The sequence below is a fragment of the Equus caballus genome, chromosome 4, assembly GCF_041296265.1.
Source record: "Equus caballus isolate H_3958 breed thoroughbred chromosome 4, TB-T2T, whole genome shotgun sequence".
In the NCBI taxonomy this organism is placed as follows: domain Eukaryota; kingdom Metazoa; phylum Chordata; class Mammalia; order Perissodactyla; family Equidae; genus Equus; species Equus caballus.
This window is the reverse complement of record NC_091687.1, coordinates 5,869,449-5,887,680: the sequence shown is the minus strand read 5'-3', so window position 1 is coordinate 5,887,680 and position 18,232 is coordinate 5,869,449. Positions and strand designations below refer to the sequence as shown.

At 44.5% G+C, this 18,232-nt stretch overlaps 2 protein-coding genes across 8 annotated transcripts in view; one reads left to right on the top strand and one right to left on the bottom strand.

The window, feature by feature from the left end:
• Nucleotides 1-9,535: 9,535 nt before the first annotated feature.
• Nucleotides 9,536-15,214, top strand: EFCAB10 (EF-hand calcium binding domain 10). 2 transcript variants are annotated; one of them, XM_014738947.3, is made up of 4 exons: nucleotides 9,536-9,732; nucleotides 13,631-13,795; nucleotides 13,923-14,010; nucleotides 15,140-15,214. In XM_014738947.3, exons 1-4 carry the CDS (start codon nucleotides 9,624-9,626, stop codon nucleotides 15,174-15,176), a joined length of 399 nt encoding a protein of 132 aa, XP_014594433.3. In that variant the 5' UTR covers nucleotides 9,536-9,623; the 3' UTR covers nucleotides 15,177-15,214. The 2 variants fall into 2 exon arrangements, with proteins under 2 accessions (XP_014594433.3, XP_023494625.2); XM_023638857.2 differs by having other exon boundaries at nucleotides 9,578-9,732; nucleotides 14,759-15,214.
• Nucleotides 14,936-18,232, bottom strand: part of RINT1 (RAD50 interactor 1) — a 22,413-nt gene continuing 19,116 nt past the window's right edge. For all 6 annotated transcript variants that reach the window (XM_001914893.6, XM_070265419.1, XM_023638854.2 and 3 more), the window contains 4 exons: nucleotides 17,906-18,120; nucleotides 16,908-17,088; nucleotides 16,715-16,833; nucleotides 14,936-15,757 (listed from right to left, as the gene is read on the bottom strand). In XM_001914893.6, coding sequence (XP_001914928.4) covers nucleotides 15,565-15,757; nucleotides 16,715-16,833; nucleotides 16,908-17,088; nucleotides 17,906-18,120 — 708 coding nt within the window. In that variant the 3' untranslated portion in view covers nucleotides 14,936-15,564. The remainder of the gene's footprint in view (nucleotides 15,758-16,714; nucleotides 16,834-16,907; nucleotides 17,089-17,905; nucleotides 18,121-18,232) is intronic.

Genomic DNA, 18,232 nt, shown 5'->3' with positions numbered 1-18,232 from the left:
AACACACGGATTTATAGAACAGCTGTTACCTTTAGGGGCATAAGGGAGGTTTCTGGCGCTGGAAATGTTCTGTATGTTGACCTGGGAGCTTGTTAAGCGAAGATCATCATTTGGCGAAGTATTTATCAGGTTGTATACTTAAGATTCGCTCATTTCACTGTGCACTTTGAAACATAAGAGTTTACCCACGGACACAAAAGGTAAATGGCAGACTTGGAGTGATAATTGTCTTAGCAGAAAGAAGAAAGGTACAAAGTGGTTTGAGGAGAATACTAATGAGAAGCCCATTTTCTCCCCAAATCCCTCAGAAGTGGTAGGGACCATGGGGTTGGGGGTGGGGTGCAGCCATGGGTTGAAAATGAGGAAGGGCTGTTCGAAAGTCTCATGTGAGGTCATTGGACCCCCGGAGCTACCTTCACCTCCCACAGGCTGCCAGGGGGCTGTTGTTCCCACGCAGGAGACTGAAGTGTTATTTTCTGGAAAAACTGAGACTCAGGCTTCAAGGACACCAGGCCCAGCAGGGAGAGCTACCCTGGGGTGGGGTCGAAAGGGGGAGGAGGCATGAGACTGTCTCTCTTTTCATCATAAACGGTGGAATTTTAATTTGTTACACTTCGTGTGTGTTGCTCTGATATTTTTAAAACATAGGTAAGTATCATATCAGGAGCCTAAGTGATGAGCCACACAGGAGCCATCAGCTGGTCTCACATCTGTGTTTACAGAGCGCAGAGTCTGGCTCTAGGCTTGGAGGCTTACAATGTCTGGCTCCAGAGCCAGAGAAAAGCTAAAAGTGATCACATATAACTGATTACAATGATTAGCTGTGGAATGCACTTTCTTGGAGGTGGGTAGAAATGGAACGAGGGGGATGGCTTTAAGAGCCATCCCAGTGCTCTTTCCCAAGGAGACTTTTTGCTGGCAAAGCTGGCTGTGGATTACCACGTGTTACACTGACACGTGGGGGCTTATTCACTCAAAACTGTGTATATATTTCACTTTTCCATGGACTTCAAAATTATCTTTAGGGACCCTCTTAAAGTTCCAAAAGGCTATCTAGTTCAATGCTGTATGGTTCCTAACACAGCGGTAGGCATACAGTTGGCATACAATAAATGTTTGTTGAATTAAAAAATGAAGGAGTCGGTGGTGCGCTGGTAAACGTTGAACACCCCGCTTTGGGGTGACAAGGGGAAGCATTTGCTGCTGGCTTCTGTGATGTTAACATGCCCACCATGGCCAACCAATTTCAGGCTGCCATTGTGACCTCGCTGACCACAGAGGGGGTGGGGGGCACAGTGGACTCTTGTGTGCCTGGGCGAGCCAGTTCCAGCGCACCAACAGACATGCTGATGCCCAGCAACTCTATATTAATTCACGTTAAACTACACGAAATAATTTAATCCATTAGTAAGGCCAAAAAGGAGAACTTTGCTGTCACTGGGAAATGACCAACATTCAAATCAACAATTTTTTATTTTTCTTTTAAACTTATTTCTGCTTCAAAAGGGCATTGGGGCAAAGTGGATGTCAGTTTCAAAAATGGAATATAAGCAATTATCTATTTTTCTTATACAGGCAATCCCCACTCTGTGGGCTGTATTAATGTTTCATTTGGAACCTAATATATTCTTCCATTTAAATGAAATATCAAGGGTGACGAGGTTGCAGGACAAGCCACAAAAGCCTGTAGACCCCACGAAAGTCTGATATTAATGCAGCAGTATTATTTTGGGAAATGCATTCTCAGGTTCACCCAGGGAAGATAGGATTGTATGCTGCCTGGCCACCATCCCAACCATGAGAGACCACATCCTTCAATGCCACTGTCTGCCAACCGTCAGGGGAGTAAAGACTTCCAGCCTGCACCCAGAGTAGATGCCCAGGTCCACGCCATCCCTGCACTGCTCTAACATCAAGAAAATTGCTACATGCTGTGGCTAGCATCCCACATATAAAGTAGAGGAAGATGGGCATGGATGTTAGCTCAGGGCCAGTCTTCCTCAGCAAAAAAGAGGAGGATTGGCAGCAGATGTTAGCTCAGGCTTAATCTTCCTCAAAAAAATAGAAAATGGCTACAAGGACAGGGATTTCCCTGGTGGTGGTACTGGTGGTACTGGTGGTGACGGCAGTGGTCAGCAGTAATACTGTTAAACTAATAATGCTGTTGATTATGTGTTTCACATCTTTTCTAATTTAACACTTGCAATAAATCTATGAGGTATGTAAAATTATTATTACCCCCATTTTACAGCTGAGAAAACCAAATTTAGAGAGGTCAAGTGATTTGGTCAAGATCACACAGCCGGTAAGTGGGGCAGCCTCTTGGCACAGGGTCCCTGGCTGCCTGTGTAAGCCGTGATCATGTGAGGTCATCCCACATGCACAGCAGCTGGAAGCTCAAGGAAGGTTGTTGTTTGTAAATTTTGTTCTGGGTTTCAATTTGATGGGCCTAATTAAAGCTTCAACAGACCTAGCTGGTGTGACGGGAGCTAGATTTAGGCTCAGTTTATAATATGATATTCTGAAATACAGAAGTAGCCTCAAAAATGAAACGGAACAGAAACAAAAGAGTTCATGTAAAAACCACTAAGGTCCAAATGTGGTCTGTTCCTGAGTTAATGGTACTGGACCAACGTTGATTTCCCAGTTTGCCAATGACAATGTTTATGGTTATGTAAGATATTATCATTGGGAGGAGTCAAGGAAGGAGACACGGGAACTCTTTGTACTCTTTCACAACCTCTTATGAGCCTTAAACTATTTTAGAATTTTTAAAAAATAATAATTCTGATGAAGTACTGTAAAGGGAATAACATAGCACCAGATCCATTATCTCAATCTTTTTAAATTCTTTCTACTATGGCCACTCTCTTGACATTTTCTACACATTGATGTTTTGCAAAATGGATTTAAATTGGTGTTTAAAAATGTTTTTACATCTTTGCTTTTTTTTTTTTTTTGCTGAGGAAGATTCGCCCTGAGCTAACATCTGTTGCCAATCTTCCTCTATTTTGTATGTGGTCGCCACCACAGCCTGGGCACGAGCAGTGTACGTCTGCACCGGGGAACTGAAGCCAGGCCGCCAAAGCAGAGCACACCAAACTTAACCACTACACCACTGGGCCACCAGGGCTGGACGGAACAGTTTTGCTTTTTGAAGTCAATGAAGAACGAGGAGACCCTGGACACAGCCTCTGAGCGGATGGGGTAGTACCTCAGATGATTGAACGTTACCATTTCACAAAGACTGAGATGTACCTTTTGAGACTGGAGTTCTGCAGAAGCCCGTGTGCCTAAGTCACAGTTGCAAAGCGAAAACAGGCTTCTGTCTCAGCCTCCCTCACACAAAGACTAACGTGGTGTCGCCACTAGACCGGGTTCTGTGTCTTTAAAAACCTAAAAATGCAGCTTTCCAATAGAACGACTTGGTGGAAATAAAATCATCAGGTTCCAGACTTGCGTCTCCCTTACGATCTGCACAAGAACATTAAGAGTGTGGTAGATATACCTTCAGTTCCTCCTGCATCGTCACACAGAGCCACGAGTCTGGAGTTTTTAAAGCTGCAACACAAAATCTGAAATCTTACACAAAAAAATCTTTCCATAGGAAAGCAAGTAGGACGGCCTGTGGACACAGGTTATAAGGACTAGATTTAGTCATGATTTCCCCCTCTCTCGTTTTAAAAGCCTATTAAGGGGCCGGCCCAGTGGCTCTGTGGTTAAGTTCACACGTTCCACTTTAGTGACTGGGGGTTCGCGGGTTCTGATCCCGGGTGCGGACATGGCACCGCTTGTCAAGCCATGCTGTGGCAGGCGTCCCACATATAAAGTAGAGGAAGATGGGCACAGATGTTAGCTCAGGGCCAGGCTTCCTCAGCAAAAAAAGGAGGATTGGCAGCAGATGTTAGCTCAGGGCTAATCTTCCTCAAGGAAAAAAAAAAGCCTATTAAGATAACAATGACAAACACTTATGTAGCACTTGGTACATGTCCAGCATCCCTTTTTTAAAGAGCTTTACATATATTAACTCATTCGTCCTCAAGACATCTCCTGTGAGATAGATAAATTACCCATGAGGAAACTGAGGCAGAGAAGTTAGGGTTTTGCCCAAGATCACACAGTTATTAACCGGCAGTGGTAAAACCGGGTTTTAGAGTGACGTGCTCCAGCCCCAGAGGCGACTACAGGACACTGCCTCACCATATATTTTCTCAGAAAAATGACACTTTATATTTTTTTCCCCTCCTTCTTTCTTTTTTTTCTTTTTCTTTTTGAGGAAGATTAGCTCTGAGCTAACATCTGCTGCCAATCTTCCTCTTTTCGCTGAGGAAGACTGGCCCTGAGCTAACATCTGTGCCCATCTTCCTCTACTTTATATGTGGGATGCCTACCACAGCATGGCTTGCCAAGCGGTGCCATGTCCGCACCCGGGATCCGAACCGGCAAACCCCGGGCCACCGAAGTGGAACGTGCGCACTTAACCACTGCATGACCGGGCAGGCCCCTCGCTTCCTTCTTAACAGCAACCAAACTGCTAGCTGAGACATCTCTGAGTCGTCCCTGATTGAAAGAGAAAATGCACAGAGGGAATCAGCCCACAGTCTGTTCTGGCCACTCATGTCCCCCCACTTTCCTTTTCATACTTGCCCAGCCCCAAACACACACCAACCCTGAGCTGTAACTCCAAGCTTGACGGGCAGATTGACGAGTCCACTCGACACCAAAGCCCGGGCTCTTCATGCTGGTGGTCCCCAGATAGAATGACCAAGTGTTAAGTTGACCTGGGACTTACCCGGTTTTCTCGTTGAAAGTTTCCTGGCTCTGGACGCCCCACAGTCCTGGCAAAGCAGCACAGTTGGGTGCTCCCTGCTCTAGAACCACCCAGAAAGCTGTGAAAAAGTTGTGATGCCTGAGGCAGCCCCCAACCCCTGTACTCCCACCCTAGAGCAATTCTGTCAGACTCTCAGGGGGGGTGAAGGGGCAGACACTGTATTTTTTTTTTTTTTTTTTTGAGGAAGACTAGCCCTGAGCTAACATCTGTCACCAATCCTCCTCTTTTTGCTGAGGAAGACTGGCCCTAAGCTAACACCTGTGTCCCCCTTCCTCTATTTTGTATGTGGGATGCCGCCACAGCATGGTGTGGCAAGTGGCGCATAGGTCTGCACCTGGGATCCGAACCAGTGAACCCTGGGCCACTGAAGCGGACCTCACGAACATAACCGCTGCACCGTAAGGCTGGCCACCAGACGCTACATTTTTTAAAGGCTCCCAGGGAGATTCCAGTGTGCGTCCTGGGTTGAGACGTGCTACACCAGGCATGAGCTGGGAGCTCCTAGCCTGCAGGGACTCAGCCTTATCACCATTTCCCGGACCTTCAGCTCAACCCCCGCACATTGCCACAACGAGGGTCTCGGTCCGGCTGTCCACTAGGATTACCTGGGAAGCCTTTAATAACTACTGATTCAGGAATGCAAAACAGTACAGCCACTTTGGAAAACAGTTTGGCAGTTTCTTAAAAAGTTAAACATGGGGCTGGCCTGGTGGCGTACTGGTTGGGTTCAGCGTGCTCCATTTCGGCGGCCTGGGGTTCACAGGTTCAGATCCCAGGCACGGACCTAGCACTGCTCAACAAGCCACGCTGTGGTGGCATCCCACGTAAAATAGAGGGAGATTTGTACAGATGTTAGCTCAGTGACAATTCCTCAAGCAAAAAGAGGAAGATTGGCAAAGGATGTTAGTTCAGGGCCAATCTTCCTCACCAAAAAAAAAAAAAAAAGTTAAACGTACACCTATAATATGATCCAGTCATCCCACTCCTAAGTATTTATGCAAGAGAAATGAAATCATATGTCCACACAAGGATCTGTACATGAATGTTCCGAGCAGCTTTAGTTGTCATAAACAACTGAAAACAACCCAACTGGCCATCAACGGGTGAATGGATAAATGAATTGTGGTCTATCCACACCACGGATTCTTACTCAGCAGTAAAAAGGACTGAACTATTGATAGATGCAACAACACGAGCGAATCTCAAAAAATAATTATACTGAGTGAAAGACATCAGATCAAAAAAATAGTCCATACTGTATGGCTCCATTTATGTAAAAGTCTAGAAAACGTAAATTAATCTAGAGTTACAGACAGCTGGTCAGTAGTTGCCTGGCAATGGAGGGCAGGGTTAAGGACGGGAGAAAGGGAAGAACTAGAAAGAGGCACAGGGAAACTTCTGGGGTGATAGGTATGCTCCTTATCTCGACTGTAGTGATTTATGGATACATACAAACATCTGAACTTATCAACGGGCACGCCTTAAATATGTGCGGCTTCCTAAATATTAATTATACCTCAACAATGCTGTTCAAAACAACACCAATAAAACTACAGATCTTCAGGCCCCATCCCAAGAGATTCAGTTTCACGGGACCCAAGGCTCAGGACTTTCTAAAGGACCCCGGGTGGTCCTACGGTGCAGTCCTGGCTGAGGACCACCGCATTAATGCCTTCCACCTGGAGTTACTCTCCCACCCACTAAACGGATTAGTAATAATAAGGAGGTGGAGGACAAGGAGTCAAAGACAAAGGAGAGATGTTAGGATGATGATATTGATGATGATAAGCAATTAAGCCCAAACGGGCTTATTAAGAGACGGCATCAGCAGAGAATAGCTCACTCCACTAGGTGGCATCTGGACATTTCTCTTTAGCACGATTTCCAGGGAAATTGAGCGGTGGGGCCACAGCTGCCGGAGGTCTGCGGTGAGAGGGATCCCTGAGCAGACAAAGGCACCCAGGCTTGTTGGGACAGAAAGCAATCAGCAACCCGGGAAGATGTCTGCAGCAACTGATGCGCTCGCCTCAGCCTGACTCACAGGGAGAGCAAATTAGATTGTTGCAGTTTCAGTGTCTTTCGAGGTTTCAGTGCCATTTGGGGTTCGAAGAGCAGAGCTATTGATTCAGGAGCTAATTCTGGAGAGGAAGTAAATGAGGTTCCCAAGGAGAGAACCAAATGTCTTGAGTTAGAGCGCTGGGCAGAAGTCACTGTCTTTGGGACACCAACACGCAGTCTGCTCTCCCTCCACGAAGGGACGTTCCTCACATTTTTGATTTGCTTTTCCCAGGCCATGCTGGCCTTGGGCCAGTCAGCCAAAGGACACCACAAGCAGCCCCCTCTGCTTGCTGTGACTCAAGTCCTCTTCTTCTGCTGCCCATAGCCATTGTCCCCTCTGCGGAGGTCCCTCTCCGTTCTAGTGCCCCTGCCGTTGTCTGGCCTCTGCTGTCCTGAGCCAGAGTCACCTTCCTAAGTGATCACACATCTTTGGTCAACCTTGATGGGTCAAGAATTTAGGTGGTCATAATGTGGAGAGGGGGCACATAATTTAGGCTTCGCTCTTTGTGTTTCACTGTCCCTTCCACCAGGGAACATAAAGCAAGTCCCCAAAAGATGGATCAAAATACACTGAAGAATAACAACCCACGTAGTTTTCAAATTCTCCCAAGAACCCACCAGAAACCAGGGGTCCAAATGGGCCCTCGGGTCAACAGGCCCGGAAGTAATGCATCTGCTCTGGCAGCTTAGTTGCACCAGGGCTCCCGGCCTCCAGTTAATTCTGTCACTAGGATCACTCGGCCACGCCTCTGTGCGAAAAGTACACTTAAAGCAGCTTCAGTAAAGGGACCCTGTCATTCTACGTGAATCCCAATGTAGTGCTCTCTTAGATCTGTTCCGCATACAGAGATTCCACGTGCAATTTCTTTCAAGGATTCTGCTGCCTGCAGTCAGAAGATTCGGTCCCCGTCATGCCCCCAGCCCCTCGGCTACCTTCTTCTGTTTCCGGTTTGGTTCAGTTTTCTGATATTGACTTTCTAGCTCCTCTTTCCAACCCTCTATCTTTCAGTTACTTAAAAATTACTGTTAATAAATCATAATCCATGAGCACCTGTGTATACACTGCTCAGGTAAAGAAAAAGCACATCACCGTCACACTCAGAGTTCCCGGGATATTCTTCCACGAACCCACTCTCTTTCCTTCCACCTGCAAGGTAAACACTAGGCTGAATTGGGTGTGTATCATTCCCTTGCATTTCTTTTTCTTTTCTTTTTTTTTTTTTTTGAGGAAGATTAGCCCTGAGCCAACTGCTGCCAATCCTCCTCTTTTTGCTGAGGAAGACTGGCCCTGAGCTAACATCCGTGCCCATCTTCCTCTACTTTATATGTGGAATGCCTACCACAGCATGGCTTGCCAAGAGGTGCCATGTCTGCACCCAGAATCCAACCAGCGAACCCCGGGCCACCGAACTGGAACGTGCGCACTTAACCGCTGAGCCACCAGGCCGGCCCCTCTCTTGCATTTCTTATTCTATTTCTTACACACATTTGAACCTGTCAACAATATATTCTTAGTTCTGTATGTTTTTTAACTTTCTATAAATTGATTCCTACAGTACATAGTCTCTTAAGACAATGTTTTTGAGAGTCACGCATCTTGTTGCAAGTAGCTACAATGCATTGTTGCGATGCTTTATAGCATTCCACTGTGTATCTGGTGTAATATACAGTTTTTAAAAATCTGTTCTACTCCTGAAGACATCTGGGCTTGAAGTGTTCAGTGTTTTCTGTTATGAACAGCGCTGGGTGAAGATTCTCATTTACATGTCCTGGTACACAGGGAGTGGAAGTTCTGGGTCACAGTGTAGAAACGTGTGTCAATTACTGAGATAACTCCAACCCATTTTCTAAAGGAGACGTTCCAATTTACGCTCCCATCTCACTGACTGTTTTGTTGCACTCTATCCTTGTCAGCGCTTGATATTGTCCTACTTCGTAGTTTTCACCAGTCTGGCAGATGTAAAATGGTATTTTCTGGTGGTTTTAATTTGCTCACAGTATTGGTGAAGAGGCTGAGCATATTGTCACGTGGCCACTTGTCCTTCCTCTTCCTAAAGTGCCTGTTCTGGGCTAACTCCCCAGTGAAGGGTAAGGGCACAGGTTCAGAGCCTGGCCCCCGTGGACAGAAGTCCCAGCCTTAGCGGTTAGTTTCTCAGGTACTGGGAGGACTGAGTCCAGGCCCTCCTGGCCACCTGCACCCCACGTTACTCAGTGACTCTCCCTCAAGACCACTGTCAGGGGGGTCTCTGTCTCCTGAGACCAGCTCCAGGCAAACAGGGATGCTGGGGCTCAGGACCCAGGCGCTTCAGGACCCACAATCCGGTAGAGCCCACGGGCCAGCTGCTGCCCGACGGCCAGCGCCGTGCAGCTGGCCGCTGACACCCAAGATGCTGCTTAGGACTCTCCATCGAACACCCCCGGAACTACACAAGCTCCTTCTGTTAATAGTTCATTCTCATGCATTGGATCGACAAGTTCTGAGCCAGGTGCTGGAGACAGAAAAGGGAAAACACACTCAGGCCCAGGCCCCAGCCGGGACCGGCGCGGGGAGCTCGGCCAGGGCACGGCGGGCGGGGGAGCACCTGGCACGGCGGGCGCGGGGAGCTGGGCCAGGGCACAGCGGGCGGGGGCGCACCTGGCACGGCGGGCGCGGGGAGCTCGGCCCGGGCACGGCCGGTGGGGGCGCACCTGGCCCGCGCGCTCTGGTCACCTAGCAACGGCGCAACGCGCAACGATGGAGGCCGGCGGCAGCCGGGAGCGCGAGGCCAGGAATTACCTGGAAAAACATCAGATCATGGAGTTGCTAAAGTATCTCACCAGCGTCCTCCTCTTCATCCGGCCGGGTAAGCGTGTAGCCTGGCGCTCGGCTTTCTGTCCCACCTGCCTGCCAAGCGGTCCCCAGAAATTCCCAGGACGGCCATCCGTCCAGCCCACTCCTTGGCGGGGCCAGCGTCCCTCGGGGATGCCCCCACCTCCGTACGCACACCCTCTCTCTCCTGCCCCTCGGCGGCTGAGCCTTCTGCTGCCGGTGTGCTCTGTGCCCTTCGTTAGACACGCGCCAGGGCCCGCGGGACTCGGGCAGGTGGAGGGCTCCTGGGGGGCCGGAGAGAGGCTCCTGGGGGCGGGGGAGAGGCTCCGGTCCGGCAGCCAGGCTCCTGCCTCCATCCCTTAGTGCTGTGTGTCTGTGGGCAAGAACCTGACCTGCAGTCTCCTCTTCTGGAAAACGGGGATAATCATAGTAGCGATCTCATGGGAACTAAAGGAATAATGTGGAAATCATCCTTACGTCTCGCAAGCAACGGATGTTTCCAATGTTGTCCCTGCCCCCAGAGAGGGTTTAATCTGTTAAAAACAATTGATAGGGTGAGACAGCAGGATGTTCTTGAGGAGACAGCTTTCCCTGACACCTTACAAAATTTGATTCATGTCGTAATTTTTGTGTGGTACGTAAATTAAAAAGCCGTCTTAGGGTGAAAATGGCTTGATGTCCTTCTCCCCAGGATGCAGAATTGTAACTTGCCATCCTCCATATGGAGTGACAGCACGCAAACACACACACCTGCTCCCACTCACCCTGGTCTTCCCGATAAAGTTAGAACACAATGTTGGTCTGACCAGTATTCAGAATTTACATTGTTATTATTAGGCAAACATGCACAGCTAATCCATATAGTACGCAATGATTGTATTTCCTTTTTTGTTTGCCCTGAAGTTAATAATACTACATTTTAAACGTTTGCTTAAATTTCCTGTGTAATTATCACCAATTTGTCCATATCCCCTTTTTGTCACAAGCGTAGATCTCCTCTCGTTCATTTACGTTCATCAGGAAAACACTGCCCCAGCCCCCTAGCTCTGTCTTCCTGCTCCAGTCTGAGCTGATCGCTTAACTGCCCTGCTGTACAGTTATTACTCAGGAACTCCTCTCACTGGGAGCCTAAGAACCATCTTTGCCTCTCTTCTGTGCTTAGAGACTGTTTTATGGCACTTGGATTTCCCTTTCTTGCTTTCCCGCCTTCTTCTAGTGGCTTCCTCAGACAGTGTGCTTTGAGCAGTAAGTATTTTGAGGACTCAAGTGTGTGAAAGTGTCTTCTCCTCCACTCAAACATCTAGAGTGGATTCTGTTCTAGGTGGGAAAATATGGCCCTCAGCATTTAGAGAGCATTTCTCCGTTGTCTTCTAACTTCCGGTGTTGCTCTGAAGAAGTCTGATATCATCAGATTCTTGATCTGTATATAAGACATGTTTTTTTCTTTCTGGAAGTTTTTAGGATTGTCCTTTTATCTTATCCCTGGTGTTCTAAATGTTTATATGACTTGAAGTGGGTTTTTGTTATTTGTCTGTTTTTTAAAAAATTCATTATGCTAGGTACTTGTGGGGTTTTTTAAATTTGTAGACTTTTTTGTCTCCCACTCCCTTCCTGGCCTTTTTCTCTCAAACTCTTTATTATGTCAGCCAATTTAGTGTAATGAGGATTCTTTTTTTTCCTTCAACACGAAAAACTTTGACCCCATCTGACAAAAACAGAATTCTCCTGTAGAAGGTCTGGTGGGGAAAAGAGAATCTAAGCAGATAAAGACAAATTCTCTGAGCAGCAGGGGATAAGGACTGAAGTCTAGGAATAGTTACACATTAGTAACATAATCTCCATCCCATAAATGATTTAAATAATTATCAATTAAAAAAATTGAGATGCTGCTACCACATGTAACAATGTGAACTCCTTGAAACATCTTTAAACTCCAAAAGGGGGGGAGGAAAACCACAGGTGAGGAAACACTGAGCTAAGATAAGGGGGTGGAGAAGCTACAGAAGGGTTTGGCTGGCATCCAGAGTTCATAGGCCATGCTTCTCAATGGTTCCCATCTGAGTCCTCCTAATGGCAGAGGAAAGGCGACTTGTAACCTTTAGCATCCGAGACCGTCGCCTGATGCTGCATAGTAAGTTTCTTTGAAATTAGTTGTTTTATCCTAAAAGTGTATAGTTTTGCTCTTCTACAGATGTATCCATTTCTTCATATAAATGTTTCATGCTATGTTTCAGAGTATGGTCGATGCTCAGGAAGAAACACTATCTTTATCTTGGGTCTTTGGCGAGGATGTGGAGAGAAGGGAACCCTGTGCACTGTTGGTGGGAATGTAAATTGGTGCAGCCACTATGGAAAACAGTATGGAGGTTCCTTAAAAAATTAAAAATAGAACTACCCTATGATCTAGCAACTCCACTTCTGGATCTATATGCAAAGGAAATGGAAACAAGATATTGTGAGATACCTGGACTCCCATGTTCATTGCAGCATTATTCACAATAGCCAAGATATGGAAACAAGCTAATTGTCCGTCAACAGATGAATACATAAAGAAGATATGGGATATATATACAATGGGAATATTATTCAGCCATGAGAAAAAAGGAAACCCCGCCATTTGCAACAATATGGATGAACCTTGAGGACATTATGCTAAGAGAGAAAAGTCAGAGAAAGACAAACACTGCATGATCTCACTTATATGTGGAATCTAAGAAAGCCAAACTCGTAAAAACAGAGTGTAGAATGATGGTTATCAGGGGCTGGAGGGGGGCAAATAGGAGAGATGTTTAAGAGTACAAACTTGCAACTAGTAGATGAGTCCTGGAGATCTAAGGCACAGCACAGTGATTGTAGACAATACTGTATTATATAGAAACATCAGACTTGCTGACACTAGATCTTAATTATTCCCACCACAGAAGAGAAATAATTATGTGACACAATAGAAGTATTAGCTAACACTACAATGACAATCAGATTGCAACATATAAATGTATCAAATCAACATGTTGTACGCCTTAAACTTACACAATGTTACATGTCAATTACATCTCAACAAAAAAGGAAAAAGGAACCCTTACCTTTTAGAGATACACACGCAAATATTTATTAATGACATACGATCGCTGGGATCTACTTCAAAATAATACAGGAAGAGGGGGACTGCACGGGGTTATGGAGAAATAAGACTGGCCACAAATTCTAACAGTTGAAGTTGGTGATGGGTTTATTATACCCTTCTGCCTACTTATATATATGTATGAAACGTTCAGTAATGCCATAAGTTTTAAAAAAAGAATTTAACAAATGTATAGAGTAAATCCTAGGATTGAAAGAAAATGATGGAACAGTAGGTGTAGCATTCCCCATCTAAGCTGCTCCCTCTTTACTTCTGTCCTCTTTTCATGACAACTGACCTGCATTATTGCTGGAAAGTGGATTGATCTTGATTTTTTTCATCTTTCACATTGCTTAAATGAAAGACAGCTTATTTATCCAAAATACTGCTTGTATGTTAGAAATTAACTTACGCTTCCTAATCAGAAGACGATATTAATCTGACAGTCTGTTTTTATTTATACTTTATCCCTTTGTTAGCCAACCACCTTGTTTCCTACATCATGCTGTTCCTTTTTTGTCCTTCTGTTTTCAACTGTCTGCAAATTAAAATCACCTGAAAAGCTCTAAAAAAAAAAAGGCCCAGGTCTAATTGCTGGACTTTTTTATTCAAGCGCCCGGGGTAGAGCACTTATGTCTGCGATTAATTGCCCCATGTCTTACCTTTCCTGCAAGCAAGGCCTATAACCCCAGTGCCTACTACAGTACCTTGAACATAGGTATTTAATAATTGTTAAATGACTGTTTCCACTTGTGACATATTTTAATTTCAGGTCAGAAAAAATTGGAACTATTTTTTTTTTTTTTTACAGAAAAACCAAGAGAGTATTTAATAGCTATCTTGGAAAAACTGAGAATTGCCAAAGCAACAGGTGTGGCTTTCCCTTTCTTTATGGATCACTCGAACATCACGGCTATGTTTGACATGATGGACTCCTCGAAGAAAGGCACCATATCATTTGTGCAGTACAAAGAAGGTCAGTATCTTCTGCCAACGGAGGTCATAGCTCGTGACCATTCCATAACTCACTCTAGCTGAAAATAATTCTCACTTTGTAAATTTTCCTTTCTTCTTATTCTGACTTTTCATTCTGGCTTTCCTAGCCCTAAAAACCCTGGGTCTGTGTCCTGCGGATGAAGTTTTAAAAGATGATGGGCATGCAATAACTTTGGATAAGTTCAAGAGTGAAGTGTAAGTTTATTTTTAAGTGACTAATATTTAAATAATATGGCATGATTTTGAAGGACAAGTAACACGTTTTAAAACAGAGGTTCCTACCTTTTGATGGAAACGTTTCATTCCCTTGAAACTTTCAGCTGACTAGAAAGTGAGGACAGAGGGCGGAGAGTGAAGCCTGGGTGAAGGGGAGGCGGGTGGGGAAGAGAAGAGGCGGGGAGGAGGAAGATGCCTGAGCCAGGAAACTCCAGAGGCGGCTTCATTCTTTCCTCAGTGGGAAACCCCAGCGATTCTCAAAGAATGAGGGAGAGGAGCCCCAATCTGCTAGAACTAACAGAAAAGCTTTGAGCTCAATACGCTAGTTGGAAAATCTCTGTATAAAACTTAGTAATAGAATTTCTCTCAACATATTTCCTCCGAATCGTTTATCACAAAGCAAATGTCTATCAATAGTATAGGTGGCACGCCAGCCTGATGATTTTAGATTTAAGATATTACAGCACGAAAAGTACTAACTAAATGCTAAATCAGAAAAAAAAAGTCACTGGAATAAAATTTGATAATGGTAGAAAGCCTCCAGCTAATCTAGCTCCATCTGTTTAAAAGTTTTGCTCTCTGAGGATTTATTAATCAAGGAGCCGTTATTTAACGTGATCCAAGGCCACGGAAAAGTGAGAAGAAAAAAGAAAGTTTAGGATTCCCATCTCATCATCAGTTACATAAATATTAAATAAAAAATGTTTAATTACATTCTCTACCCCAGGAAAAGAATGAGGCCCAGGGCTCTGGCCTGAAACGTTTCATCCAAAACAAAGGATACCACTGTCATATGGAATGGAACTAGGAAGTATTTTGAATGGAAGGACACTTGTGGAAAATGAGCGCCATCCTATTTAATTTCCAAACTAGACACAGGAACTTCACTCACAACCATGCATTCTAAAGTGATTTTTTTTTAAATTTATTTGCTGTGTTTGATTATCCACAAAAGTCTCCCTTAATTAGCATAGGAAATTGAAAGTTGGTTATAAGTTATTATCTCTACTCTTGTATTTTATTCAACAGACATATCAGCATTTTTATTTGTAAATGGAATTACTTTGAGTTTTTGCGGCTTCTGAGTCTTCTGTTTTTGTTTTCTTAGGAACAAGAGGACTCAGGAAATATGGTCAGCATTTTAATAACACCATAAGTCCAAGGAATAAATGATTCTACTGAGTTTTCAGTTGTCCAGTTTCATTAATTCAGAACTTCAGGGGCTGGCCCCATGGCCGAGTGGTTAAGTTTGTGCGCTCTGCTCCAGTGGCCCAGGGTTTCACCAGTTCGGATCCTGGGCACGGACCTAGCATGGCTCATCAAACCATGCTGAGGTGGTGTGCCACACAGCATAATAGAACGACCTACAACCAGAATATACAACTATGGACTGGGGGCTTTGGGGAGAAGAAAAAGAAGAAAAAAAGAAGACTGGCAACAGATGTTAGCTCAGGGCCAATTTTAAAAAAAAAAACTTCATCATATAACTTGAAATCTAATTGGCTTCCTCTTTGTTAAAAAAAAAAAGATGCATTATTTTCCAGTGTTCGGCCAGTTTGTCCTCAAATTGAGTAGAATCTCCACATCTTGCTGGGCCAGTTTGTAAATCCCAACTTCATTTAACGCAGCCGTGGCAGGAGGCTGCCCCGAAGCTGACTGCAGGACATCTTTCAGGAGCAGGGCAGATCCCACGTTCAAGTTCAACACGATGCAGGCTTCTTTCACACTGTTGGGGGAGAAGGAAGGGCAAGAGCGAAATGAGGTGTCCATTATCTATCATCCATGTTATTCCCTAAGAATTTCATTTGGAGACACTAACAGCTTCCCTGCACAGCCAGCCCATGTCCTCTCTCTGTAAAACCATATCAACTATTTGTGGATTTATCGTTTGGCTCTTTTAACATGTTAGGACTATGTGTGTGTAAAGAGTTTATATTTCACTAGATTACTATCATGTAATAGGATCATTGTTTTCAATGGTATCCGTTACTTCTCAAAATATAATACTTGATACTGTCTATTCAATATAGCTAAAACTTGAGGTTGACTGGGACATGGGAAAAGAGAAAACTGAGGGATAAAATGAAAGTAGCAGAAAGGCGGAACACTCAATCAAAAACACAGAAATAGACATCTTACTGAAACGAGCAAAAATAATCTTTCATTTTATAATAATTTTAAAAGGAATACTTTATAATCTCAGAGGCTCCCCAAATAATTTAAATTTTAAATCAACAATTTCTAAAAATACTTCTAAGAATTTTTCTTACATATATTAATAGTTATGTTTAAAACCAAAACTAATACTAAGAGTTTAATAAAGCATTTTCTTCAGTCCTGGCCTATTAGGTACTAAACGTATTTTTAATTTCTTCTGTTTATTGGATCTGGCAGAACTAAACTTGCTTTCATTTTCTATTTATCTCCCCAGTAATAAGCAAATAGGAGCATTAAACTAAATGCTAGAAAACAAAGCCCAACAGATAATTTGTATCCAGTTCTGAGAAACTTTTTGGGGCCATGGGTCCCATATTATTTTGGTACACAGTGAATGTTTTAAAATTCTAATTGATGCCATATTTATTCCACCAAGCACCCCAGGAACCCTAACGCTGTTAAAAAGAGCATCAGCCGCCTCTAACAATTTCACACGTCAATACGAATTGTTAAATATTGAGCTTACTGTTTAAAATAATTTTCCGGTCTCTTGCAATAGTGGGAGAACAAAGGGAAAAGGTTCCGGGTCATGTCAAACTGCAGCTGAGCAGCCCCGCCTTCATTGAAGTGATTGGCAAGAATGATCTGAAACGAAGAAGAGTTCATCCGACAGCTGCCTTTACCGCCACAGCCCGTAAACGCGGTCTACTCTTACTCACCTCCTGGTAGATGTGTACGTCCAGCTTCTCTACAAGCATTTGCCAGAAAATCTTAAATAAGGAGAAGCAAAGCTGCTGCTCCAGCTGCAGTAACCGGTCTCGCAGCGTCAGCAGCAACGGGCAGGCCGAGCTGGACAGGGACATCACTGCCTGCTCTGACTGCGACGGCAAGGACAGCCATCTGGAGAGAACGAAACAGCACTGCCTGTAGCACCGTCATTGCCACTAGAACATTTTTCATCACTTAATTTAACAAATCACGTTAAATTTGAGCAAGTGTCCTGTCCTGGGGCATTTGGAGAAGAAAACATGTACAGCTCAACATTAAAAGCGCTCTCAGAAAATAAATATAACCATATTTATACTTTAGCTCTCAATTAAATATCCTCTATTTAATGAGGATGACAGACTAAATTTGTTTTAAGTCTCAAGATTTTAATATAGCTACAATTAAAAACCAGTTAAAATATAAACTGTATTAGCCTTTAAGACATCAGCTAATTTTATGCTCTAATTTTCAGCAAAACAGGGACTAATAATACTTCCAAACTGATGATAAGGAATCTGTGTGACAGGGACTGTGCCAGGACAGACACACACTGCCTGCTCCAAAAGAGCTCCCGGTCTGGCGGAGGTCACAGAGACTGCCACAGGGCATCATGGGGTGGAAGAGACTGCCCAATGTAGGCATGCAGAGTCGGCCAGGAGCACCTTACTTTGTAAATGGGTGACAGGCTAGGCCGTTCAACCCCATGTCATACGCCAGCTCTCTGTATATACAGACACACCTGAAGGTTAAATTATGATCAGTTTATTCCGATTAAGAATGTCTGAATATATTTTAGAAAGACTTCCATCAAAAACAGTTACAAGCTTGCACCGGGGAAGGCCAAACTCAGCCATGTCAACCCCGTGGAAATGTGCCTGCAGGTGCCATCTTCTCAGTTTCCCCAAACTGGAGTTGACAGCTGACTTGTAAGAAAATACAGAGGACTCACCTTTCTTTTTTATACAATTTTGCAGCATCTTTAACTTCTCTAAAAACATGGTCTACCTGGCGGGTCAACATGTCGTGCTTCAGACGCTCTAACAGGTTGACCATGTCATCAAAGACGGAGCTCTCCATGGCGGCCAGCTGTCCCAGCTGCAGTTTGCTGAGAGCGCTGTTCTCCGCGAAGACCTCCAACGCCGCCTGCTGAAGCTGAAGAAAGAACTGGAAGCAACAGGACGTCAACACGTTTAAAGCATACAATTCACTCCAGTACAGTATACATAAGTTCACTCAGTTAAAAGCTTTTAGTGTATTCAGAGTTGTGCATCGATCA